At 55.2% G+C, this 25,396-nt stretch overlaps 2 protein-coding genes across 9 annotated transcripts in view; one reads left to right on the top strand and one right to left on the bottom strand.

Annotated features, from left to right (window-relative positions):
- Window positions 1-16,277, top strand: part of POR (cytochrome p450 oxidoreductase) — a 29,024-nt gene extending 12,747 nt beyond the window's left edge. For all 5 annotated transcript variants that reach the window (XM_082068277.1, XM_082068274.1, XM_082068273.1 and 2 more), the window contains 14 exons: window positions 5,715-5,763; window positions 6,609-6,737; window positions 7,365-7,514; window positions 8,413-8,537; window positions 9,073-9,162; window positions 9,629-9,727; window positions 10,382-10,498; window positions 11,290-11,408; window positions 12,554-12,735; window positions 12,895-13,044; window positions 13,983-14,250; window positions 14,688-14,833; window positions 14,920-15,005; window positions 15,236-16,277. In XM_082068277.1, coding sequence (XP_081924403.1) covers window positions 5,715-5,763; window positions 6,609-6,737; window positions 7,365-7,514; window positions 8,413-8,537; window positions 9,073-9,162; window positions 9,629-9,727; window positions 10,382-10,498; window positions 11,290-11,408; window positions 12,554-12,735; window positions 12,895-13,044; window positions 13,983-14,250; window positions 14,688-14,833; window positions 14,920-15,005; window positions 15,236-15,380 — 1,855 coding nt within the window. In that variant the 3' untranslated portion in view covers window positions 15,381-16,277. The remainder of the gene's footprint in view (window positions 1-5,714; window positions 5,764-6,608; window positions 6,738-7,364; window positions 7,515-8,412; window positions 8,538-9,072; window positions 9,163-9,628; window positions 9,728-10,381; window positions 10,499-11,289; window positions 11,409-12,553; window positions 12,736-12,894; window positions 13,045-13,982; window positions 14,251-14,687; window positions 14,834-14,919; window positions 15,006-15,235) is intronic.
- A 990-nt stretch (window positions 16,278-17,267) lies between these two features.
- On the bottom strand, window positions 17,268-24,876 carry TMEM120A (transmembrane protein 120A). Of its 4 annotated transcripts, none has more exons than XM_082068283.1 (14): window positions 24,725-24,864; window positions 23,283-23,517; window positions 22,941-23,057; window positions 22,533-22,651; window positions 21,933-22,049; window positions 21,015-21,074; window positions 20,221-20,316; window positions 19,989-20,078; window positions 19,588-19,653; window positions 19,137-19,198; window positions 18,863-18,955; window positions 18,293-18,357; window positions 17,607-17,675; window positions 17,268-17,520 (listed from the first exon to the last, which is right to left on the bottom strand). In XM_082068283.1, the coding sequence occupies exons 2-14, from the start codon at window positions 23,301-23,303 to the stop codon at window positions 17,407-17,409; spliced, it is 1,089 nt and encodes a 362-aa protein (XP_081924409.1). In that variant the 5' UTR covers window positions 23,304-23,517; window positions 24,725-24,864; the 3' UTR covers window positions 17,268-17,406. The 4 variants fall into 4 exon arrangements, with proteins under 4 accessions (XP_081924409.1, XP_081924410.1, XP_081924412.1 ...); XM_082068284.1 differs by lacking the exon at window positions 24,725-24,864 and adding an exon at window positions 23,636-23,707; XM_082068286.1 differs by lacking the exon at window positions 22,941-23,057.
- Between the last annotated feature and the right edge of the window lie 520 nt (window positions 24,877-25,396).

Here is a 25,396-nt window from a genome sequence, read left to right as displayed (position 1 = left end):
GTTCCTTCTCTTTCCTCCTGGAGCATTGGTAAGAGCAGTAAAGAAGTTTGAAACCCTCTGCGGCAGAGACTGTAGGAGTCACCATTGTGCAAAAACTTTGCCTTCAGTCTCCCAGGATCTGTTCCCTGCGTGGGTGCAGTTTGCCCCAGAGGGCTGGCCAGCCTCAGCCTTCACCCAGCTCTGCGCTTTCCAGTATCAGGCCGTTGCAGAACATAACCACGCAACAAAGGTGAATCCTCTGGGTTTGTAATTCTGGCTACAAACTCACCGTAGGCCCCCAAAGTCATGGTTGTGAGGCTGTGCTGTGAGGAGGGGAGACGCTGCGGCTGGCTGCTCGCAGTCCGTTCGAGATTTAATGCACACAGTTGCACCAGCAACGCGTCCTGCATGAAGTGGGTTTCTCCCCATGGCACTTAGCAGGTGCTGCTCTGACAAGAAATACTTGTCAGTCCTTTATTTTAGAGCGTTACAGCCTGGTGTGGAAAGAAGCTGTGGCAGGACCTGTCTGTAGGCTGCCCAGATGGGGATGTTTGGTGATAAGTGAAGGCCCTTTCAGCAGGGGATTGATATCCTAGTTATCCTGTGTGTAAAAGCTAAATCAAACACAGCGAGAGGTTGTGGGTCTGTTATCTCAGGCCTTTATGTTTGCCTTAGCGGGTTATGCTGCTTTCGCATTCAGGGCTTGTCATCCAGTGTTTTGTGTTGTAATTCATGTCATAATTGAAAATCAGCAGGTTTGGTCTCATGGTTTCTGCTTTGGTCAGATCGTGACACTCTTCTCCAGTGACAGATCTTGCAGGCAAGCCTGGGATGCCAGCTCTGTTCTGAAATCCCCAGGTAAAGGGAAGAGTAGCTTAAAAGAAGAGTAGTTTACAAGGAAGAAATGTCCCTGGCTGCAGTACCGTGTGCCGGCAGGTGCACGTGAGGCTGGCAGCAACCAGCTGTGGGCCTGCTTGGCTGTATCTTGGGAATTTGTTTTGTTGGATGACTCGGATACTTTCCCTCTTGTGCCTGCAAGAGAAGCCGTGTGTGTCAGTGCGTGCGGTTGCTGCTGGAGGTTGTACCGAGAGTGGCTGCATTGCGATGAGCGCGAAGCTGGCTGGAGAAATGGCCCTGTCGGTCTGAAATTAGATCCTGACATGACGCAGATCAACTTGGAGAGCTCTCGTGCTCGCTGTCCTTGTGACTGTTTCCAGGCTTGTTTCCCACCACGTGCAGCGGCTGTCGTGACCTTGCGAAGAAGTCATGCCACAGAGAAGCTTTCTGGCTTGTCGCAGGTGCATCCTACCACCTCGTTCTGCTGCAGGACCTTTTGCTTTGAGCCGATTCTTGGATATTTTGCCTGTGTTTCCTGCGTGGGGTCCGTGCTGCCTCCTCTGTTGTGTGGGAGATGGTTGGCAGGGGGGACCGTGCAGCTGCTCCTTGCGAGAGCTGGGGAAGAGCAGCACCTCCTGTCACCCGTAACCAGTGGGGAGAGGTGAGGTTGCTCCAGACCTTGTCTGACACAATTGCGTTTTGGAGAAGTGACAGACAGGCAGGTGAGGAATGAGCAGAGGCTTTGAGGTGGTTTTTCTTCCTACATTAAGCCTGACCCTGAGCCCTGCTGTGGTCATGTAGGAAGCTGGTCTGAGGGCAGTGTGGACCCACAAACAGAGGCTGTGGCTGGATGGAGACAGCAACTTCCCACAGCTTTTGCAGCATTATTTTATAGGACATTTGGAACCAGGAGGGAAATGAGCGGGGAAAACAAGCTTGTTTAGCGTCGGTCTTCCTTCCCTCCTGTCATTCTTGAGTCTAGAGTGGAGTTTCCTTTCTGATGAACAAGCAAATCAGCAAGATGCAGGATCACGCTGTCAGCTGGGTAGCAAACTGGTGTGTGGGCAGGCAAGGACAGCCCGTCTGCAAGCAGGGAAACTGTCCCAGGCCCACAAAGGCAGAGAGTCCTCGGCAGGGCTGTCTCTGACTGAAGTGCAGTCTTGACCTTAAGAGTTGTTGCTTTTCTTCAGCATGTTCTCCGCAGCTCTGCATTGACTCGCCAAACTGTCCTGAGCTGCTTTATCTGATGGTATTGGGTGACTGTTTGTGTGCTGTTACTTTGGTCCTCAACTTCAGTTTCTGCCTCTGAAGGCTGGAGGATGAAAGTGCTGAACAGCAATTCAAACACGTCGCAATGGCTGTGGCTTTGATGGGTTTGCTGGCAACGTGGGAGAACACAAGCAGTCTCCAATCTGAGGGTAACGTACAGCACCTCGGTGCCCTTCTGGGGTTTTTGGGAGCCATCATGGAGCAGCGCGCCTCGATCATGTCAGCTCAGCAGTGGTCCAAAGAAAATGCTGGTGCTGCAGCAGCCCTTGATTGTGGAAGAACAGATGCACGGTCAAAATACCCCGTTCTGGGTGGCATCTGGGCTGGGTTCACTCTGCCTGGTCTGGGAATGGTCACAATCTTGCCCCAGTGAGCTCAGCCAGAGCTCAGGCGCTTGCTGATCACTGACCCTCACAGCCATCGGGGCTGTTCTCCTGCGCAAAGTGCCCAAGAAGGGTCAGAGCCCAGCACAGGCAGAGGTTTGCTGTGTGCAAGGTGTCCCATACCTGTGTTGCATAGCCCATGCGTGCATGGGGCAGGCAGGGGTACCACCGACAGAGGCTTCCTTGCGTTTTGACCATTTTCAGACTTAATTGAAACCACCGGAGCAGCCTTCCCCGCGGCCTGCTCTGCAGATGTCATTAGGAGAATGGCTCTCGATTGTCACACAGCCGTGGCCACCGCGCTTCCTCACGGTGACATTGCTGGGGAATGCACTCATTTATTTTTATTCTTTGTCTGCGCCTTCTGTGCGTGTTTCTCAATCACAGACTTCTTTCCTTTCTCGTGACCCTGCTCTGGAGTTGTGCAGACTGCGAGAGGCAGGCGAGACATCGATTGGTACACTCGGTGTCGCCTCCTCCCTTCTCCCCCTGTCTTTAACATTGTTTGGGGCAGAAATTGGCTTATCTCTATTCTGCAGCTATAGAGAAATCCACTCCCTGGTGCTTGTAGGGCTTCCTGTGGCAGGAATTGCTCCAGCTCTTTAGCCTGATTAGCGCTCTGCGCTGCCTGCATGTGTGTTAGAGAGAGAGAGACCATCTCTAATTTAATTTAATAGGATCCTGAAGAGAACAAACTCCTTTGAGCTGCCTCCGTAATGGCACTGCCATAGTTACCCGTAGTGTTGCTCACGCAGTGTCTGGAATCATTTCATTCAGCTACAGCGTCAACTTAAAAAAAGAAAAAAAACAGAATATATATAAAAGCAGCTGTGATATAAACAGTTTCCAAGGTAACAAGGCTGGGGGAGGGTTTTTGTGTCCCGTCCCCTTGCTCCACGCGGATGGGAGAGGGACGTGTGCTCTGGAGGATCCTGGGAGGTTTCATTCTCCGCTCCTAATTCCTTTCTGCCACTGCTGCCAGATGTTGCAGTTTCTCAGGACTCTGCGGATCCACTCAGTAACTTCCAAAGCCTTGCCACGAGGATCTGAGCGGACAGAACCACTCCTGCTATGACCCGTGCCGGGACCTTTTCTGCCGGCTCTCTTCTCCTTAACAAAAGGCTGACACTTGGCTTTAATGCCCAGGAGGAGCAGAATGGAAAGGCCTGTGCGCGTGTTGCTCCAGAGCTGAGTTAGATCCGTCCCCCCACACCTCCCCTCGCTGCCCTGCAACTCTTTGTCTGCCTCTTCCCTGCCCTGGCCATGGGCTGCGCGTACTCGGCCCCGCGAGAAGAGGCGGCTGCAGCAAGGTGAGTTAATCTGGGATCTCTCTGACTTGGAGCATCACCCAGAGCTGTCTGCATTGGGATGCATCTCACTCCTGGGATGGGAGGAGAAGGAAGGGGAGAGGCTCTGCTCGGAGGCAGGTGGGTGCAGAGGAGACACTGCTGTTGGTGCTGGGTTTCTCTGCAATGTCCAGGATGCGTTTTCTTGCTTTGGGATATACACGTGCTTTCGGGAGGAAAGCCACGGGCATGGGAGCTTTCTGAAGGAGAGGTGCTCAGCTGAGACGGAGACTTTGATATCGTTGCTGAGCTGTCGGTGACTTCCTCCCCTTTCCTTTTTTCCTCCTGAAATCAAAGTGACGGAGAGCCCTGGGAGTCGCACTGTGGGCTCTCACCAAGGGTGTGCAATCTGTACAAACTAACGACTTGCTCTGACAATGGAGTTAATTCCCTTTCCTCCACCCATCACTTCTTCTAACTCTTAGTCGCTGCCCTGAGCTATCTAAGCCATAAGAGCAGTTGTTGCTGAAAACACGCTTTCTCTTCTAAGTTTTCCTGGCTGAGTGATAAAAATGAGGGTCATGTCTGTCTTTGGTGTCTGTTTTTGCAGCTCAGATTTTCAAGCCACCCCGAGGAAGCAATTTCAGGGAGTTGTGTAGCCTTTTTTATTTCAAAAGCCAGGCTCGTTATTTCTTCTGTGTCTGAGCCACAGACTGTTCTTCACCACAGCACTTCAGTGCAGGGTTGCCTCCTTTGAAAATGGACGAGCTCCATGTGCTGCACTCTTTTCTTTTCCAAAGAGAGCTTGCTGAAAGGATCTAAAACTTTTTTTCCCCCCTCCTTTAAAAGCATTTTGTTTAGCAGTTGACCCAACAGCTATTTTAATTGGATTTCATTTTGAGAGGGCAGTAAACCAAAGAGGTTCACAAGGAAAGGGAGACGATTAACTGCTGAGAGAGCAACGTGGGAGTGTGGAGCAGCTCTCTCCTGGGAATGCAGCTACTTGGGTAGCTTTTTGGGGTAGGTTTGCTCGTCTTCTGTGCATGCTATATGAGGCTGTGTTGGTGCTCAGAGCTGTCAGGCCAGGTTAAGGAGCTCCTTGATACTTTTGGGCAGAAAAAGGGGTGTTTGAAGGCATGCCTCACTGAGCATCCCCCACCCTGCCGCGTTGTGTGTGTCTGCTCTCCGCAGATGTCTCAGCACATCCGCAGAGATCCCTCCTTCTGGGCTGCAGAGTTTAGGAAACTGTTAGCGAGCTCTGCACATTCTCACATGGGCTGGAGCCAAAACCATTTGTTTTTTGCCCGGAGGCTTCTCTCTTCCCACAGGAGACCCAGCCTTGCATTCTTCCATTGTGAAAGAGAAACAGGGTGTGCTTAGGATAGCGAAGCTCTTCTGGCTCCCTGGTGGGGTAGGCATGGTGGTGTGTATCTCTGCCTCGGTGTTTCTGATGCTGCTGCAGTTTGTTCTGCTTTTGAGATAGAGAAAGCAACCTCCCTGTGATAATACAGACTCCCTCTGTGCTGGAGATCTGCTCTGGGGATGGAAACTCCAGCATGGGAATGAGCCCGCGGGACCTTGACAGGCAGCGATCGCCTTGCCGGGGGCTCTGTGGGTCTGATCAGCTGTGTCCATCTGCTCCGTGGGGCTCTCCAGCTCTGGGACTTGTGTCTGGCATGTTGTTTTGAGGTCAGAACAACTGGTATTTAGTCCTGTCTGACTTTAGCTTGGGGAATGTGCCCTGGAGGAAATGGCTCAGGACCGATTCTCCTGTGCTCCCTACGCCCTGTCTGTGTGTGGAAGAGAAGCCCTGCAGCTGAGCGATGGGCATCCCTGGGACAGGACACATCAGAGTGGTTGACGAGGACTCTGTTTGAGGGTTGCTTTTTCCCCACTTGCTTATTCTTGACCTTAAAGAGTGAACATGCCCACCTGAACAGAGGTTCCTCCTGTCTTTCAGAGTAGCTCCAGCGAGGGAGAGCAGCTTCATTGAGAAGATGAAGAAGACGGTAAGCTACATGGGGTGCTGGGAAGGTGTGGAGCTCATGTCCTTGCTGATTTCATCTGGAGACTGTCCAGCTGTCAGTGGGGGGGACTGGTTTGGACACAGATGTGTCTGCTGCAAAGAGCATCCAGGGCAAGGCTGTGTGGGCAGGCAGGAATAGGTCTTTCAACCTATGCTCGAGAGTTGTTCTTAGAGAAAAAAATAAGTTAAAATTTGTTGGGGAAGAAAAAAAAAAAAGGGTAATATGAGAGCAAAGGGAGGGGAGGGAAATGGCAGAGACTTTAAATTCATTGGCTGGCAGTTGTTTGTCTACGTGGTTGGTTCCCAAACTGCCTCACTTTGGGATGGGAATTGTGCACAGAACTGACGGCTTGTGATTCTGCTGGACTGGGCACAAGACGAAGCAAGGGCTGGGTATATTTTCTGTTTTACTTCAAAGTAGCTGACTTGGGGCAGAGCAGGAGCTTTGGTGCTTAGGCACTTTCCCAAAGCTTGGGCATGTTGGCTTTCTCACCCTGGGAGTTCCCTGTTTCCAGGAATCTCACCGCAGCCTTGAGGCTGAGATGAGAATAAATCTTGAGGGTTTATTCTTTGCTTTGGGTTTTAGTCTGACTTGAGTCATCCCTCCAAGACTGACAAGAGTCATGTTCTTATTAACAGCTTAGTCTTGAGTTTTCCACTGCAGACCCAATGTGGAATCCACGTACCAGCACAGACTCCTGGTTGCCTCCAGTTCGCAGTCCAGGGCTCCTGATCAGACGTTTTCTTTATGTTTGACAAGATGTTCTTCCTCCATGCATTTACCAAATGAGTAATCACCGTTTAAGAGGGATTTCTTGTTCTCTCCAGGGGCGGAACATCGTGGTTTTCTATGGTTCCCAGACGGGTACAGCAGAGGAGTTTGCCAATCGCCTCTCCAAAGACGCTCATCGCTATGGCCTCCGCGGCATGGCAGCGGATCCAGAGGAGTATGATCTGGTAATTTAGCCATGAACAACCTCAGGATAGGTGACATCATTTAGCGTTCCCTAAAAAAATGAGAAAGGACCTAGCCAAGGGACAGTTGCCCTTTTAATAAAGTCATTTAGGGGAGAAAATGAAATTGGATTGGCCTGAGAGATGCAAAGGTGGGCTTGGTCCTTGCCAGTCTATGGATTTAGGGTGAACACTGCAATATGACTGAAAGGGGGAGGTAACCTGGAGTGTTTGGGAGTCAAAAGTCATCTGTTGTGAGCATGAAACTTGCTCCATTTGCCTTATGTAGTTAGCGTTAAACCCAGACTGCTGCAGTCTTGCACAGAGACATTGGCATTGTGTTGCTCTCCAGACTGAATAACAATCCTGGTCCCTTAAAGCTTGTATGGAAAAACGTATTGCTTTTTGGGGGAGGGGTAGAAGTATTAACTTGCAGTCCAGTGGAGGCAGTCAGCTTTATTTCCCCTGATGTTTTGGGTGGGTTTGGCCTTTTCCAACCCCTTTTGTAATCAGCTGTTTGACATGATGTGGTGGTGCTCTGCACACCAGAGGTAGCTGTGTTGTACAATAAGCTTGCCCAATAACCACACTGTGGGATCCTTGAGGCTTTATTATTTCCTTTGGTCGTAGTCGGACCTGAGTCGTCTCTCTGAGATTGACAAGTCCTTAGCCGTGTTCTGTATGGCGACGTACGGCGAGGGTGATCCCACGGACAATGCCCAAGACTTCTATGACTGGCTGCAGGAGGCTGATGTTGACCTGTCGGGTCTCCGGTTTGCAGTAAGTGGCTCGATTCCAGTTTATGTTGCATTTGGGCAGGAAAGTCAAAAGGCCTCCACTGTGCCTGCACGTGGCTTGGGAAAAGGCACAACATGATGTTTATGCCTATACGCCTGTGTTGGATGCGGTCCCTATTGTCTTCCTCTCCAGGCTTTGTGGATACTATATATATATATATATATATATATATATATATATCTGGGGGCTTTAAATGCAGATGTCAGAGTACTCTCTCCACTCCCTAAATCACAAGGGTTTACTGGTAATGCCTTGCCACAAATGGCCCAGCAGGCATTGAATATAAGGTCTGTAAATGAGTTACAGGTTGCTGCTGTTGTTCAGAAGCTAATTGAGCAGCCCTGGGCCAGATCTTCTCCCACAAATTAAATCACTTGGAGGAGCGTGTAGCTCTTTCCTGTGTGAGCTGAATAATTGGCTGAGATACAGCCACCTCGCCTGAACACCGGCCAAATTCCTTAGGCAGCATAATAATTGCAAATGAGGAGAAAATCCACTGCTGGAGATGTTAAGCTGCTCTGTGTAAAGCAGTGAGCAGACATTTGCTGAGCAGTTTGTGGGAGGGAAGGGACAGCGATTCATCTCCAGACAATCCAAGCTCCTGCAGGTCCCTCGAGGAGATTGGGCAGGCGGCTCTTGTACCTGTGTCCCCTTGGAGTACTGAGACCTGGCTCGGGGAGGTGCTGGTGTCCACTTACCACTTTCCAGTGGTAGGATCTTCCTCAGAAGGTCCACAAATAGCTGATGAGTAGCTGGGAGAGGTCTTGCTGTCCTGTCTGTCTGCAGCATCCTTTGCTGGGTGTTACTGGGCAGAGGATGCTGGTTGAATGGGAAAAATCCAGCCCCTGCTTCTCCACGCTTAACCAGCGTTCTCTTCCAGGTCTTTGGGCTGGGGAACAAGACTTATGAGCACTTCAATGCCATGGCAAAGTATGTGGACAAGAGACTGGAGGAGCTTGGAGCCCAGCGCATCTTTGAACTCGGGCTGGGAGATGATGATGGCAAGTGAGTAGCTTGGAGAAGCTGGTCAGAGCTGGCCAAAGCAGCATGGAAGGGACCTTGGCAGGGGGTTGACTCTGCTGCTGAGACAGAAGTAAACTCTGTAGGGCTAATTGTGGGAGCTGACATCTCTCTGCATGTCTGTTCTTTCTCCCATGCACAGATCCCTGCGCGCTTAGAGCATCCCAGGGAGTCCTGTGCCTAGTGAAATCCCACATCAGCTTTAAACAGCCATAGTTGTGTACCTGGAGAGCTTTGCAGCCTCTGCCTTTGCCCTGCTGCAGCTTCATGGTTAACCCAACCTGTATGGGTGGGCTCATTCGTCCCTCCATCTCCTTGTGAACTGTTTGTTTTATAGTGGAAGGCAGCAATTTTCCAACCTGGACAATGATTTTTTGGGGTTTTTCTGTACATCTCTATGCTCACCTGAACACTTTGCCTTTTAAGAAGGTGACCTAATGCCAGGAATGGGCAAGGGGGGAGCTGAGTTGGTTAAAGACCAAGCCTGAATAACAAAACCTTCCCCTTTTGCCATGGCTAGCCTGGAAGAAGACTTCATCACCTGGAGAGAGCAGTTCTGGCCTGCGGTGTGTGAGCACTTCGGGGTGGAGGCCACAGGAGAGGAGTCCAGGTGGGTGTGGGAGCTTTGGTTCCAGGGAGAAGTGCCACCTTCGAGTGGTGGCAGTGCCCTCAGCGCTGAGCTGCTGTCCCCTTTCCTGCATGTTGCCTCCCCTGCCAGACCTGAGAGGACACGTGTGGAGCAGAACAGCGAGTGGGCTGTTTGCCCTGAGCCTGTCCTGGTGCCAGTTTGAACCCAGCTCTGGATTTCTGTTCCAGATGGGAGACATGATGGGTTTGGTTCCTTTGTGGGTGGCTTTGCTGGGCTGTGATGCTCTCAGTGAAGCTGATGTTTCCTCTTGTTTTGAGCTTTCTGTATGGTTTACCTGCTCCCTAGTGTCTTGAGATGGGGAAAGGGGTGGAATGTGCATTTGTTTTTGAACTGCAGCAAATCTAGCAAATCAGGTGATGGTTACAACTGTACCGTGTGATTTCTAGTTTGACTTTTTTATCTTTTTCTATCTCTCATTCTCTTCCAGCATCCGCCAGTATGAGCTGGTGGTGCACACAGATATGAACATGAACAAAGTCTACACCGGTGAGATGGGTCGTCTCAAGAGCTACGAGAACCAGAAGCCGTAAGTACCAAGCGACCTTGGGCAGGGTGTATGTGGGCCAGGCTTCTGCTGATGGATCCTTGATGCTTCTGACCCCACCTGCTATGCAGGCATTTCTCTGATGCAGCCATGTAGCAGGTCTCTGCCCAAGAGAAATGTGCTCATATCTTCACTGGGACTCTCGAGGATTTCACAGTTAACGAATCATTAGTGTTTGAGAAGGTAGCAAGTGTTCACATGGGCTGTTTGGCTGGTACATTTGCAGCATCTGTCTTGAGGTCACTTGGAGCCTTTTCTTGCCCAGGGCAATTAATGCCTGATGGCTGTTTGCAATGTTGTGGGGAGATGAGCTGTATACATTAATTCCAACCTGAAGCATTTCTTTGAGATGGTGCACTCCACCTGGCCCACTTTTGCATCACTTTTTTTTGCGGGACAGAAGGAGTTGACTCCTGGGCTGTGCTTTGAAGGAAAACAAACTGTTTTCTATGCCAGTGTTGGCAGCAGCAGGATCATAATTTGATTTCTGCCTTGGTGTGCTCTGAAATGTGAGCTGGGACAGCCCTGTGTTTGAATCGTGGGAGGCTGCTCTGGAGGCAGAGGGAACACACCTGGCTCAAGCAGCGCTGTGAGCTGCAGGAGAGTCACCCAGAGGGTGCTTATCTTTCCTTCCAGACCATTTGATGCCAAGAACCCCTTCCTGGCCCACGTCACGGAGAACCGCAAGCTGAACGAGGGTGGAGAGCGACACTTGATGCACCTGGAGCTGGATATCTCCAATTCTAAAATCAGGTAGTTTCCCATGGGAGGCTGCTTTGCTGTTTTGGCGGAGCTGTCTCCATCGGAAGCGAAGAACAAGGATGTGGCACTGACCTTGTCCAGCACTTCGGAAGGGGGTCTTGATCTCATAATTACTTAGCATTGCTCCTCTGAGCTTCTGTACCATGTATTGGGTACCCCGTGGCTGTCTGCCCTGTGCCCCTCCAGAGCTGGCTGGACATACCCGTCCTACCTGAGCAGTCCCAGCTGCAGGAATTCTCTAGGAGTCAATAAAAAAATGAGGGGGAGGTGAGCTATGAAAGAGGGGAAAGCTGAGTATAGTTCCTGCCCGGGTTTGCTTGGCTTAGGTGTATGAGCACAGGGGGAATATAGCCCTGTTCTTAAAAATCTGCTTGCTGGCTTAAATTCCTTTGTGTGTGCTTGTGGGAAAGCCACAAATCCAGGTTGCTTAACAGAACAAAATACTGCAGAGGTTTTGAGTGGCTTTGCTCCTTGGCTGTCGGGGAGCTGGCCTGGCCTTGCTGGAAGCCTGACCTTGTTGAAGTAAAAATTGCTGTTATCTTGGAGGTCCCTTTTAAAAGACCTGGTTCTTAAAACCATTATTGCACAATGGTCCTTTCTGCTGTTACTGCCAGTTTGTTGGAGTCTCTGAATGTACAGGCAGTGTGTAGCAGCCTAGATCTCAGTGTTGTCCTACTGCCCCTTGCTCCAGCCCTCTTGTCTTCTGTCTGAGCAGCCCATGCTTGGCGTGGATGAGAAGCTAGTGCTGGTGTTTATCTGCTCTCCTCCTGCTTTTGTGCCAGGTACGAGTCTGGGGACCATGTGGCGGTGTACCCAGCCAACGACTCCTCTCTGGTGAATCAGATTGGCGAGATCCTGGGCACGGATCTGGACACCATCATGTCCCTAAACAATTTGGACGGTGAGTATGGATCACCCCGAGCACCGGCAGTTCTCCTTCAGCTGTGGCCTCTGTCCTTCCCACCAGAGCAGGAGCCAGATCACCTTCAGGTCCCGTCAGGCAGCTCCAGGCAAACAGAGACATCCCATGGCCTCTGTGCCATTTGAGCAGCAGTGGCACGGAACCCTGGCTGAGAGCCCGCTGAAATGGGTCACTTGTGAAACGCGCTCGATGTGCCCATTCAACAACAAATTATGTAACAGCACGCTCCTAATTACAGAGCATCAGCCTGCTGGAACATCTCTCTGCCGCAGCAGCCCCTGAGCCTGACGGGGGCTGTCGTGTCTGAGATGCTGCTATTCAGTCCCTGGAGGAGGCACAGGCTGGGGAACTGAACTGCCAGGGGGAAGCACTTGTGCTGACACAAAGAGCTTTTCTCGGGTGATGTTCCCAGCAGAACCGGCCTCTGGCAGGAGGGAGATGGCAGCTGCTGCCCGTCTTACTCCTAAAACAGTGCAGCCTGACCTGGAGCATCAGAGGTGCTGCCCTAGAAGTGCAAGAGCTGGCTCCTGGTTTCAAGAGCACGGGTGGCTTTCATGCACTGCTGGAGCCTGCAGACCTTGTGTGATGTCCCAGCCTTCTCTGGCCTCACACTGTCATTCGTGTCCCTCTTACTTTGCTGAACGGAACAGCTCCAGCCTCAGCTGCTGGTGCTGATCCTTCCTGAGGGGCTCTGAGCAAAACTGTCCATGGCTGCTGGAGACTGAAGATACTTTTGAGGCCAGATCTGAAGGAGGTGTAAGTGCATTAGGCCAAATTAGCCCCCCTGCATGGCCTGGGGGTGTGCTGGGTGCCTCTGTGCACGGATATCCCCACTGGGAACCGTGGGGTATTTTATTTTTGCTGATAAGCTGTCAGGCAGCATCTGTGAAACACAAAATGAGCTACTGGGAGATGGAGCTGCCCTATGGCAGAGCTGTTTCAGTGCAGGATTGAGGCTCTGGCCAACAGACTGTTTCAGCCCTAGGGCTGCTCTCTCCTCCCTGAAGCTCATTCCCCTGCTCTGTCTCCAGCTTTCATACACAGCACGGAGCTGCTGGCACAGAATCTCTAACGTAACAGCATGCAGTTGCTGACTTTTTTTTTAAATTTGTTTTCTCCTGCAGAGGAATCCAATAAGAAACATCCCTTCCCCTGCCCCACGTCCTACCGTACAGCCCTGACCTACTACCTGGACATCACCAACCCACCCCGCACCAACGTCCTCTACGAGCTGGCCCAGTACAGCACGGATGCTGGCGAGCAGGAGCGCCTCCGAAAAATGGCATCATCTGCTGCCGACGGCAAGGTGGGAGCTGTGGCCATCTCAGCAAAGCTGCTGGGTTCAACTGGGTGCTGGGGTATCCCCAGAAGGGATGCAGGACTGCTGGGCACCACATGCAGAGAGCTGAGGGTGTTTGCCAGCCGTGTAGGGAAGTCGTCAGTTGTGTGCCCTCTTTGTTCGCAGGCTCTCTACCTCAGCTGGGTGGTGGAGGCCCGGAGGAACATCCTGGCCATCCTGCAGGACATGCCCTCGCTGCGCCCCCCCATCGACCACCTGTGTGAGCTCTTGCCGCGCCTGCAAGCCCGCTACTACTCCATCGCCTCCTCCTCCAAGGTGAGGGTGTTTCTATGGGGACTGAGGCTGCTTAGAGGCCGCTTCAGCTCCACAGTGCCACTGTCCTCCCTCTCAGCTGGGTACAGGACATGAGGAATTTGCACTGGTGACACTTTATGTGAGGGGGGCAGCTTTAGTTATCTCCATGCATGAGAAGAGGCCATTATAGAATCACAGAATCGTTTTAGTTGGAAGAGACCCTCAAGATCATCAAGTCCAGTTGTTAACCCAACACTGGCACTAACCCATGTCCCTGAGAACCTCATCTCCATGTCCATTCAGCCCCTCCAAGGATGGTGACTCCACCACTGTCCTGGGCAGCCTGTTCCAATGCCCGACAGCCCTTTCCAGGAAGAAATTGTTCCTAATACCCAATCTAAACCTTCCCTGACGCAACTTGAAGCCATTTCCTCTCATCCTATTGCTTGTTCCTGTGGAGCAGAGCCTGACCCCCCTAGCTCCAACCTCCTTTCAGGCAGTTGCAGAGAGCGAGGTCTCTCAGCCTCCTGTTCTCCAGGCTGAACCCCCCAGGTCCCTCAGCTGCTCCCCATCGCATTTGTGCTCCAATTATTCCAGCTTGCACAGCATCTGCAGAGGGTCCTGCATGGCAGCCAGCTCCTCTTTACCCACAGGGCTTGGGAGCAAGGTGACAATTTAGGGGTTGGTCGAGATTCACTCTTCACCCTGTGCCTGAAGCCCTGGGGTTGGTGGCAATTCCAAGGGAAGCTCCACGGTCCTGTGAGGAGTTGGGCACCAGACAGAACCCTCATGTGGGGCATGCTTGGAGGCTTGATATGCAAGGGGAGGAATACCTGTCCCAAAATTAACATTAGGTTTAACTTCTCCCTGGCCCTGAGCACAAGGGACTGAGCTGTGGGGTTGCCCAGGACCTCATCTGGGGCTCCCTCTCTGCTTGCGCTCACATCCCTTCTCTGCAGGTTCACCCTGACTCGATCCACATCTGTGCCGTGACGGTGGAGTATGAGACCAAGACGGGACGTGTGAACAAAGGGGTGGCCACCAACTGGCTCAAGAACAAGGTGCCTAACGAGAAAGGGAACAACTCCCTGGTGCCCATGTACGTCAGGAAATCGCAGTTTCGTCTGCCCTTCAAATCCAGCACGCCTGTCATCATGATTGGACCGGGGACTGGCGTAGCCCCCTTTATCGGCTTCATCCAGGAGCGGGCCTGGCTGAAGCAGCAAGGTGAGCGCCCAGGAGCTCCCCTGGGGGTGGATGCTGCAGGATGATGCTCTGCAGGGCCAGTCGGTGCCATTGGAGTATGGCTTGTGGTGCTACATTGCTGACGGTTCTAGCAAAAAGCAGAGACAGTAGAGCAGGGTGAAGAGCAGCTCTGTGTTTGTGCCCAGCATGAGGGTGCTCTGTCCTCTCTTGGCCACAAAGGATGTTTTGGGGGGCAGATAAACCCTAGCCTGTTCTCTGACCTCTGCCAATGCGTCTCCAAATAACCACAGTCATGTCACTCAGACTCATTTCTAAAGCTTGTGGGTACTTCTGGGAATCAGAGTCTCGAGGGTCCCCTCGCAGTGACACAGCTTTGCCTCCCCTGGGCTGGCAGGACGAGGGGAGGGCTGTGTTGGGGCTGCAGGGACCCAGCTGACAGGTGCTGCGTGACTCTGCAGGCAAAGAAGTGGGCGAGACGGTGCTTTACTACGGCTGCCGCCGCGAGCGTGAGGACTACCTGTACCGTGAGGAGCTGGCCCGCTTCCATCAGGAGGGGGTCCTCACCCAGCTCAATGTTGCCTTCTCCAGGGACCAGGCTGAGAAGGTACTGCTCTAGTCCCGCAGCTGCTTCCCCGCGCTGCCCACCATCGCTCTCTCCCTCTCGGCTCACCCCACCTTGTTTCCTGCCAGGTTTATGTCCAGCACTTACTGAAGAAGAACAAGGAAAGCATCTGGAAGCTGATTAACGAGGGAAATGCTCATATCTACGTGTGTGGGTAAGTCCTGTGGCACAGATGGGACTTTGGGAAAACATTCCTGCTCTTGGGGAAAGGAGCGTGATTCAGTTTACCCACTTGTGTGTTACGAGCCCTGTGAAGGTTACACTGTCCTTTCGCTGGGGGAGGGCAAGTGGCTCGGTAGAGGGGCTGGGGTGGGTGTCCAGAAGTGATCGGGGCTCTGTAGCTTTGACATGTCACCCCTTTGTTCACACTCCCCTTGTTTCCAGTGATGCTCGCAACATGGCCCGGGATGTGCAGAACACCTTCTACGAGATCGTGGCCGAGTTTGGGAACATGAGCCAGCCCCAGGCCGTGGACTACGTAAAGAAACTGATGACGAAGGGCCGGTACTCGCTGGATGTCTGGAGCTAAGAGCGAGGCTGGCGGGGCCAGGGAGAGAACAGACCCCAGGCATGGGTCTGTGGGAGGTGGAAAGTGCCTGCTGTGGGTGACAGTGTCGTCCCCTGCCCACGGCTACCTCAGTGTCACTCCCAACCCCTCCTGGGCCACATACAGCCCCCCCCAGAGCGGGCTGTGTTCCTGAATGGGTGGAAGGGGTTGGGAGAGGCAGGGGTGTAGCTCAGGCTCTTGTCCAGGAGCCACGGTGCCCCCGACACCCCCAGGGAGCACCCAGCGTTTGCCTTGAGGTCAGGGGCTTGACTGATGTGGGGCAGGAGGGACATGTGCTAGGGGGGCTCTGGGCACCTTCCCTGAACATGAGATGTTGCCTTATCCCCGCAGCTGGAGCCCCCCCTGGCCTGCCAGCAGGGACAGTCTGGGGACAGCAGCCCCTGTGACACAGGTTTGGCGTGAGGGCACAGCATGGGGCAGCGATCTGTCCATGCCCCCCTCCCGCCCTCTGTGGCCATCTCTAGACTAGAGACATGGGGCTGGCATCTGGCTCTGGGCTCAGAGCTGCCCCAGGACCCCGCAGGCACCTGCTCCTTTCCCCTGCTGCCCCCCAGCACGCAGTAGGGGCAATGGCTCTACTCCCTTCCAGAAGACACCCAGCTTTGTGGGGGGGTCTCAGTCTGGGGGGTTTCTGCTCGCTCCCTGGGGTCCTGCAGCCGGCAGCTCCCCCCTGCCCAGCCTCCCCGTCATGCTGTACGGTTATTTTTTTAAAATACTGTTTTTATTTCAACATCTTTGTGATTTAATCATGAAAAAAAAAAAAAACACAACAACAACAAAAAAACAACTTTCAGGCTGTCCAATGACTGTAAATTATTTAAATACATTTGCCCTTGGAATAAAAATACTGTTTCTGTAGTTTGCTTCCTGCCCTCCCTCTGCTTGGGAAGAAAGAGGTGGAGGAGTGATGGCTGCAAACCAGGAGGAAACCTGGGGTACAGGTGACAGACAACTCAGGGTTTGGGCTGAGCTGGTGGCTGGGGACCGTCCCTGGCAGGGTGCTGGGGCCAGAAGCAGGGGGTGGATGGCTCAGGACCCACACAGAGCTGTGCTGGACCTGCTCTTTGGTTCCCAACACTTGCAGAGGCTCCCAGCAGCGGATGGAGCGTCTCTTCCCTGGTCTCCAAGGTCCCCAAGTCCTGCTGGGTGCCCCCCGGCTCGTTGGGCAGCTGCAGCCCCTGGCCGGGGCTGGGAGGGTTGTGGGAGGCAGCTGGCAGCTCAGTGCGCTTTCCTCTGTCCCCACTGCACCCCAGGCTCATATGGGGACACCTGGACGTGGCTTTTCTTCCCTCCTGCTGACACATTGTGCCAGAAGAGCCAAAACTGCAGCGTATGGAAGCTGTTTTCAGACCACCCCAGTGCCCTGAGGCAGCACCTTCCCTTTATTTTGACATATGCATCCTCCAGAGATGTGAGGCCGGGTGCTGGTCCCAGTTCCAGGCTGCTGCTGGTGCCACACACGGCTCCTCCACCTCAGCCCCTTCTCCTCAGTGGGAGAAGAACGGGGGTAAGATGTCTTGTGGAAACCAGCACTTGTGCTGAAGCCAAGGGCGCAGCCAGAGCAGTGATGGCCCACAGCCCATGAGATGTGAGGGATCTTCATCCCCTGGGGCTGCAGGGCTGGGGAGGGAGATAGGGGGATCCTGGTGTACCCCAGGAGCTGGGTGGGAGGCAGCTATCAGCCCTGGATCCTTGTCCCTGTCCCGAGCAGAGCTGGGCTCACCCCAGAAAAACCATCCCAGTAAGTGCCTTCAGGGCAAAGGGAAGGGGAGCAGCTGTCCCAGCTCTGGAGGAGGAAGGTTGGAGGGCGCTCCTGCCTTGGGGTGAGTGACTCAATCAAGCACCACAGTCTATTTGTGAGCTCTGTCCCACACCCAGGCTTCCAAAGAACAGGGTGAAACACTAGAGTCTGGACGGCATTGAGGGGATGGGAGATGGAGCTGGTGGGGGAAAAACAGTCCTGGTCCCCCACGCTGCACCCCCAGCTTCAATTCCGCTTCGTGTCTTTGTTCTTGTTCTGAAACTTCTGGTGGACAACACGGAGGGTGGTGAAGAAGTTCCCCAGGAAGAGGATGAAGAAGGGGAGGCCGCACATGAGGACCTGCGGGAGCCGCAGAGGTTGGGGGTCAGCAGGAGGGACATGCAGGGGGCACCCCCCCCCCAGGGCAGACCCTGGCACCCCCATACCTGCCACTCCTTGCACTCCGGGTGCTGGAGCATGCGGAAGAGGGTGATGGCGTTGTAGAGCTGCCAGAACTGCAGGAGAGAGGAGATTTAGAGGAGTTTCTGCTTTCAAAGGCTCAACCCTCTGCTGATGTTCATCCAGGTGCTCCCTCTGGGCACAAAATCCCCCACAGCCCTTGCCTGAGGCCAGTTTGCCCCAGCACGAAGTGAAACCCCCCCAAGCTTGGGGCCAGAGGATCACAGCTGGGACATCTGCCCCTTTTGTGCCACCTTGGGGAGCCCAACAGCCAGGACGAAGCCTCAGACCAGCCTCCTGCTTTTGGCCGTCAGCCTAAATGATCTGAGCACGGAAGAACTGGACCTTCAGCAGCAGCAGCTCAAAAGCTGAAGGTCCAAAGGGTTTGGGAAGGGTTCTTGGAGCCAGTCCCTCAGATGTATTTTGCACATCACTTGAGCACTTGACAGAACTACCCCAAGTCCTCCCCATCCCACCAGCTGAGTCATGGAGGAAAGAAAGGGTTCAGTCTTCACTGAAAGCGTTTCCCTGCCCCTGGCATCTGTGTCACTTGGCCGCAGCGGCCTGCGGGGACCTGTGCGATGTCCAGGACACCAGCGCAGCCGGGAACGCGGCACGACCCGCTCCCACCCGCGGCTCTGGCAGGTCCACACGGCAAAGGGTGCGCACTCACGTGCCCGAAGAAGAGGAAGGGAAGGAGGAAGGTGAGGCCTCTCCACATCCAGGACTGGAAGCCCTCTGCAAAGAGGAAGGTTTGCGTGGGGACCCCAGAATGCGGGGGACCCAAGCACGCGGTGTCACAGGCTGGGGAGGTGACAGCCCACAAATAGGTGGGGTGTGGAAGGGCGGTTTTCTGTCTGTGAAGCAGCTTCCTGGAGGAAGCTTGGATGTTGGGAGCCACAGCTGCTGCCACCTCACGTCCCAAGGAGCCACCCATGGGCTGATGGCCCCAGGAGAGCAGGAGGAGGGGACATCCAGCCTACGGGATGCTGCCACCTCACAGGAGGTGCTGCTTTCGGAGCTGTGGCTTTATGTGTAGCTTTTACCGTTTCTGCCACTGATAAATGCCAATTAAATTAACTGTGACACAAAAATAACTGTCACCATTGCCTTTAACAGAAACCACAGCTCCCAGTTAGCCTGGCACCAGTGTGGTGCTGGGAAGGAGGCTGCCAGCAGCCACAGGCCCTGCAGCAGGTCCAGTTGGACTAGGATCAACCAGTAAGGGAAAATCCCAGCTTACCCACAGTCAGGTCCATGTTGTGCCTCTCGCCCAGCGCCCGCAGCCGGTACAAGCACCCGCTCTGATAGTAGTACTGGAGGAACTGCACAAAGCCTGCAGGGACAGCGTGGTTGCACTCAGCATCGTCCCCTGGCCCCAGCAACAACCCGCTCTGAGGTGACACCGTGCACAAGGATCATCCCAGCGCTGGGGTGGTGGGAAGAGGCCAAGGGAAAACCCAGGTGACCAAGGGCTGCGAGCAGCCGCGGTCCCTGTCGCACATGGCAGCACTTACTCTGATACATGGAGAAGGAGAGGAACTGGTTCCTGAACATCTGGTACATGAGCCCGTCCGGCCTGGGGAGAGACAATGGTGGCTGGGGGACGTGGGGCTGCGAGGGGACACAGGCAGCCCTGCTGTCACACAGCCGGGGTGAGGACACTCTGCCTCATCCCAGCACCACCAAAACAGGGGCTTGAGGAGGCCACAGGAATGCTCAGAGGGCTGGAACACGTCTGGAGACATCCCAGGCCAGGCTGGATGGGGCTCTGAGCAACCTGAGCTGGTGAAGATGTCCCTGCTCATGGCAGGGCTGGCACTGGGTGACCTTTGAAGGTCCCTTCAACCCAAACTGTTCTATGATTCTGTTAGACCACAACACCCACAGAGCAGAACCATGGCTGTCTGCCACAGCCCAAGCAGACAGGCGTCTCTACAGCCAGGGGACAATGGGACACAGACTCACCAGGTCAGCATGACACCCGAGAGGAAGGTGGAGATGTAGTGATGGAAAACCCACCAGCCTTTGATTCTGGAAGGACAGACACAGGCAAGAGGCATCAGCTCTTGGGCATGAATCATGACCCAAACGTGCACCAGGAGCAGGGCTGGTTATGAAAGGGCCGTGTGAGGAGCAGGAGCCTCCGGTCCAGGCTGCACCCAGGGGCCGGCGCTGCTCTGACTGCCACTCCACCTTCCCACGCCACCTCCACACGGAGCTCGTCACCGGGCTTTGCTACACACCCTGAGTAGGAGGGAGCTGCTCCATTGGGAAGTGTGGAGCTACACGGCGGGTCCCAGCTCCCCAGCCTTGTAGAGAAGGACCGACTCACTGCACGGCCCCCTCCCCGAGCCCAAGGGACTCACTTGGATCCGTTGTTGATCAAGATGCTCTCCCGGATGGTGAGGGTGCAGTAGTACCACACCAGGAGGAAGTTAAAGACAGCGTCTGTCACCCTGATGGGGAACAAAACGGGGTGTCAAGGGGTGTCACTTCCAGAGCAGTGGCCAGATCCTTTGTCAGGACATTTCAGGATGGCAGAGGAGGACGTGGGGGCCCTGGGAGGAGATCTCTGCCCAGCACTCAAGCCAGACTCACCTGGAGTTGAGGAGGAATCGACAGGAGAAGGACAGGATGAGTAAGATGATGGTGAGGTAGAGCTTGAATTTCTCATACTCATCTTTATATGCAAACCTGCAGGAAACACAAGGACTGACATGGAGCAAGGCGGCTGCTGGAAGTCTCTGTCCTCCCACCCCACCTGGCGGGACAAAAGTGATATTCTGGTGGGAACCTGTGGGACAAGCTCAGGAAAAACCCCATCCCTGGGTATTTCTGAGAGGAGAGCACTCCAGGCTGCCTTCACACAGGTAAGAGACCTTCAAGACACCCCAAGCCACGCCAACCAGGTGGGTTGGCCCAGAGGGCTCTGGGAAGGTGGGCAGGTTGGCGTCTGGTCAGCTCTTCAAGGGGGAGCCTGGGGAGGGGACAGGGGCTCCTGGGTGGCACCTCCGGCATTAGTGTCCCCACGTGTGGGGGGATCTCATGGGTCAAAACACGCCATTGTTGTTTCCCCACAGGTCTGGCTCTCCAGGGAGTCCCTGACACAGGGGACACCCAGTCACGGCTTTGGTGGAGGATCCTGTTCAGCTTGTCAGAGCTGATGGTCCATTCCAGCGTGGTGGAAGGTGCCTCAGGCGGAATCGAGGCGGTGGCTGGTTCTGGCCAAGGCAGCAGGGGACAGCCCGGGCAGGGAATGTGCACCAGCCGCATCACGGCAGCCACGTGTCTGCACATGCGGCAGCTCAGCCCGGGAGGAGCTGATGTTTCCTGGTGACACAGGGATTCCAAGCCAGGCAAAGCACATGGCGGCGGTGACGAAAGGGACATACTTGGCCTGTTTGCTGAGCAGCGTGACGTTCACGTTCCCAAGCACCAGACTCAGGTACAACCTGTGGAGAGAGCAGAGCTGTCAGGATGGCCGCCTGCCCGGGCAGCGCTGCCGCGGGGCGAGGTGAAACCATCCCCCTGGTGCCACCACTGAGGCGGCAGGGCCGAGAACCAGCCCCCAGCTGTTTTCCACTTGGAGCTGCCAAGTGACATGACTGGCACAAACGCTCTGGCATCTCCTCCCAAGGGCAGGGGGACAGGCGGCCGAGCACCTCCCCAGCTCCCGGGGGCGCTTGCCAGGGCTCCCCCGGCACACGGCCACAGTTCAAGGGCAGGTGAAGGGCAGGAGCAGGTTGGGGAGCAAGGGGGGGCAGGGCAGCGCTGCAGCCTGGCTCCTGCCCAGGCATCCTGCAGGGAGCCTGAGTGTGACCCCACGCTGTGACACCGCCGGGAGCAGGGTGACAGCAGGTTTGTGTCTGGTGTCTCACCCAAGGATCAGAATCACAGACTGGTTGGGGTTGAAGGGACCTCTGGAGATCGCCCAGTCCAACCCCCCTGCTCACACAGCGTCACCAGAGCAGATCACACAGGATCATGTCCAGACGGGTTTGAATGTCTCAGAGAAGGAGACTCCACACCCACTTTGGGCAGCCTGTTCCAGGCTCTGGCACTTCAAATGAAAGAAGTTTCTCCTCATATTCAGATGGAACCTCCTGTGTTTCAGTCTGTGCCCATTGCCCCTCATCCTGTTGTTGGGCACCACTGAAAAGAGTCTGGTCCATCCTCTGACACCCACCCTGGAGATATTGATCAGCATTGATAAGATCCCTCTCAGCTTCTCTCCAGGCTGAACAGCCCCAGCTCTCTCATGCAGCCCAGCTACCATTGGCCGTGGCCACAAGAGCACATTGCTGACTTACCCGTTCTTCTTTGGCAGATAGGCCTCCATCTCAAAGAAAACGTTTTGCCTCTCTTTTATGAGGCTCTGGGTCTCTTGGATGGACTCCTGCTGTTCGGGACTCACTTGGGCTTTGCATCTGGGGAGGAAACACAGATGCTGGCGTCAGGAGAGACTCCGTAACACAGTCAGCACGTGCTGGCACCCGATACGGGACTGTCTTGGACAAGGACGCCCCAAGGACAGCGAAGATGGGCTGAAGGCAAGTCCCCGACTCCAGCTGCAGGGTGAGCTCCTCTGGCAGGCAGGGATGTGGCTCAAGAAAAGGGAGCAGGAGCGAGAACAAGGGGAGGCCAGACAGCTCTTCTCATCCCCGAGGAAGGATGGAGAGAGCTTTGTGTGGGGCAGGGGCATTCAAGTTACCTGCAAAACCCTTGCAAGCTCTGAGCTGCAAACAAGGCTCAAACCCAGGGCAGATGACAGGGAAGCTGAGGAAGATCCACCTGGATGAGTCCAGACCTCCACAGCACTTTGCAGTAACATTTATACCAGAGGCAGAGCTATGCGATGAGTTCAATATTGCTGCTCTCCCACCCCACGCCGTCACAGGACACCAACTCACTTTTTGAGGGCCAACGACAGCTCCTTCAGCCGCTTCTTCTGCCGTGAGATGGAGCTGGAGATTCCATCCTGAAGCTTGGTTAGCTCCTCGAGTTTCTGCTTGTACAGCTTGTGATTATCCTGGGAAGGAAAAACCAACATGCATTACAGCTGCCTGCCCAGCTGTCCCTGTCCTCAGGTCCCCTTTGGGGACACCTGTTGATGCTTCTGTTAAAAATTGTCTCTAACTTCACTTGCATGGCAGCTGGGTAAGACACGGGGTGGCTGCAGGAGGCCAGGCGTGTTTGGGGACAGCCTGCAGCCGTCCAGGTTTGGCGACAGCCTGCAGCCGTCCCTGCTTCTGTGGGGGCAGAAGCAGCTGCTGGAGGTGCATCCCCAATCCCAAGGAAGTTTATCTACGGGCACAAACCACAGCACAGTCTGGTCCTGCCCTCACACACGGATTGTTTCCAGCCCTGCTCCAGCTGTGAAATTCCAGCAACGTGGTCTCACTCCAGGGATGCTCCCGTGGCTGGGAAACCATTGACTGTGGGATGGAATGGAAAGACTTGGGGAAAAAGTGGTGGCTTCAGCTGCCGGGACAGGACAAGTGGCTCTCCCTGGCCAGAGGCTCATGCTCCATGGGGAGCTCCATCCCCAGCCCCCCGGGAGGCTCGAGGAGCCCGTCAATGAGCCGGACAAAGGGGACGGACTTGCAGCGGGGCTGTGGCCAGCTGTCCCCGCTGCTCGTGTGGCAGTAACCCAACCGCACCTGGGGACAGCTGCGTGCCATTCTTCGCTATATTTAGAAAGGAGAGGAGAGAGCACGCTGGATCAATGGTCCTTCTTGTTCAGGTCAGCTAGAAAACAGCTTCGCCTCGACCACAGGCAGCCACCTCCAGCAGGGAATTAAATGCTTCTTGCAACAACCCTTGGACTAGACCTTGACGCGCACACATTTTAGCCTCCGTAGCTCTTATCAAGCACTTTATCAGCAAATCTCAAAGCTGTTCCCAAAGGAGAAAGGTGAAAACAAGACGCAGAAGAGGGAAACAACTCGTTCTCCCTCCGGTGACAAGCAGTGGTAGGGTGGGAACAGACCCCAGACAGCCCCAGCTCTCCCACCTGTGATTTATGGCCCAGATCTCCCAAGGGACGTTCCCTGCTCAACCACCAAGCTTTCCTGCTCCCATCTGGAGTCACCTCCTTCTCTTGCTCTGGAGTTAACAGGGACCAAATGGCTTTTGTGACAGCTCCTTTAGCTGTGCTTGGGTCTGAGCGCCACGCTCGGGGACAACCTGGTTGAGGAGCCACCCCAGGGGAAGGTTCCCAAAGGCCAGCACTGTCACCCCGCGGGGGCCAGCACCGCATGGCTGCACGCAGGGTTCAAAGCGGGCAACCCGGGACATCCACACAACCCCCGTGGAGCAAGAGGAGGTTTCTCAAAGTCTCCCTTGCCCCACCGCTGGGCTGTGTCCGCAACAAGGTCCGCCTTGCCCCGCTCCCGAGGGACAACGCAAGGGGAAAGGGAACTGGTGCAGATGCAGCCGTGGATCTGAACGGTAGCAGACATTGGCCAACCTTTCCCTGGGGTGACCCCGCACTGAGCCGAACCTGCCCACTCCTTCCCCGGCAGCCAGCGCCCGGGGATTACACAAAGCAGGTGGAAATGCCACCGACACCAGTCACCTTCCCGGCACACAGCCCCCGGCACCGGGGGGAGGGTGCCCGGGGTGGAGGCATCGGGACAAGGTGCCCAGCTGTGGACCCCCGGCTGTCCCACTCCCCTGGGAGCCTGGCTTCGGGTTTGCTAAAGCTGGGCTTAGAGGAGCGATAAGGAGCGTGAAACAGCATCGCTCCCGACCGTGCTGCTCCCCCCTCAAACCCCCGGAGCTCTCCCGTCCCCACGGCCATCCCGGGCTGGGCAATGACACCGACCGGCCCCCGGCTCCAGCCAAACCCGCCCGGCCGTGCCCGGCACAGCCCGGAACCCCCTTTCCCAGGGGCACAAGGGCTCGTTTGTGCGTCGGGACCGGGGGCTGGGTCACCCCGGTCCCCGTTCGGGTGGCAGTAACCCCGCCGTTGGGAGGGATCCCCGCCCCGCCGCAGCTTCACGATCGCCCCCGCGGTGCCTCGGGGGAGCCCTGATGCAACCGCGGCCAGGAGCCCGGTGGCCGAGGTGACGGCCCGCGGGGCGCCCCGGGGTGTCCGTACCTGGATGCGCTGGTAGCCGTCCTGCAGCTCCTCCCACTCCCGCAGGCACTCGGCGGCCGAGGCCCCGCAGGCCATGGCGGCGATGGCGGCGTGAGCGGCCCCGGCCCCGGCCGCGGCGCTGGGCTGCGCTGGGCGGCCCCGCCTCCCGCCCCGCTTCCGGGCACGCCCCGCTGGGGGCGGGGAAAGGGGCGGGGGTCAGACGTGGGGGGCGGGGTCAGACGTGGGGGCGTGGCCACCTTTATTCTGGTTTTCTTTATAAATAGCGGCGTGGAATAAGGAGCGATAAAATAAAGCAGCGCGCTCTGCCCCGTGCGCAGGGGGAGTCAAGGGGTCGGTCTGCTGACAGCTCAGGTGGTTTTGATGTGAATTGAGCCCAGAATGGTAAAGCTGGATGGCTCCGTCACTGAGCACATATGTTTGAATTACAAAATTGGGAGCTGGGGGGGAAATCTAAAATGAAAATGCCCGGTAAATCTTTAGCACAGAGAGCAAGGACGCATTCCTGTGTGATCTGCTCTGGGTGACCCTGCTTTAGCAGGTGGGTTGGACTGGATGATCTCCAGAGGTCCCTCGTCAGGAGGATGGAGCCAGGCTCTTCCTGGTGACAACCAACAATAGGACAAGGGGCAATGGATACAAACGGAAACACAGGAGGTTCCACTTAAATATGAG

Source organism: Streptopelia decaocto (assembly GCF_964273445.1).
Source record: "Streptopelia decaocto genome assembly, chromosome: 18".
Taxonomy (NCBI): Eukaryota; Metazoa; Chordata; class Aves; order Columbiformes; family Columbidae; genus Streptopelia; species Streptopelia decaocto.
This window is presented reverse-complemented; position numbering and strand designations above follow the sequence as displayed.

Bases quoted from the DNA above. Each gene is read 5' to 3' on its own strand.
- TMEM120A (XM_082068283.1), bottom strand. From the start codon at position 23,303: ATGGCACGCAGCTGTCCCCAG. The intron at 19,654-19,988 runs GTGAGTCCCTTG...CTGTCCTTCCAG, and splicing joins TTGATCAACAACGGATCCAA to AATCAAAGGCTGGTGGGTTT. The intron at 18,956-19,136 runs GTAAGTGCTGCC...CTGTCCCTGCAG, and splicing joins CTCCTTCTCCATGTATCAGA to GCTTTGTGCAGTTCCTCCAG.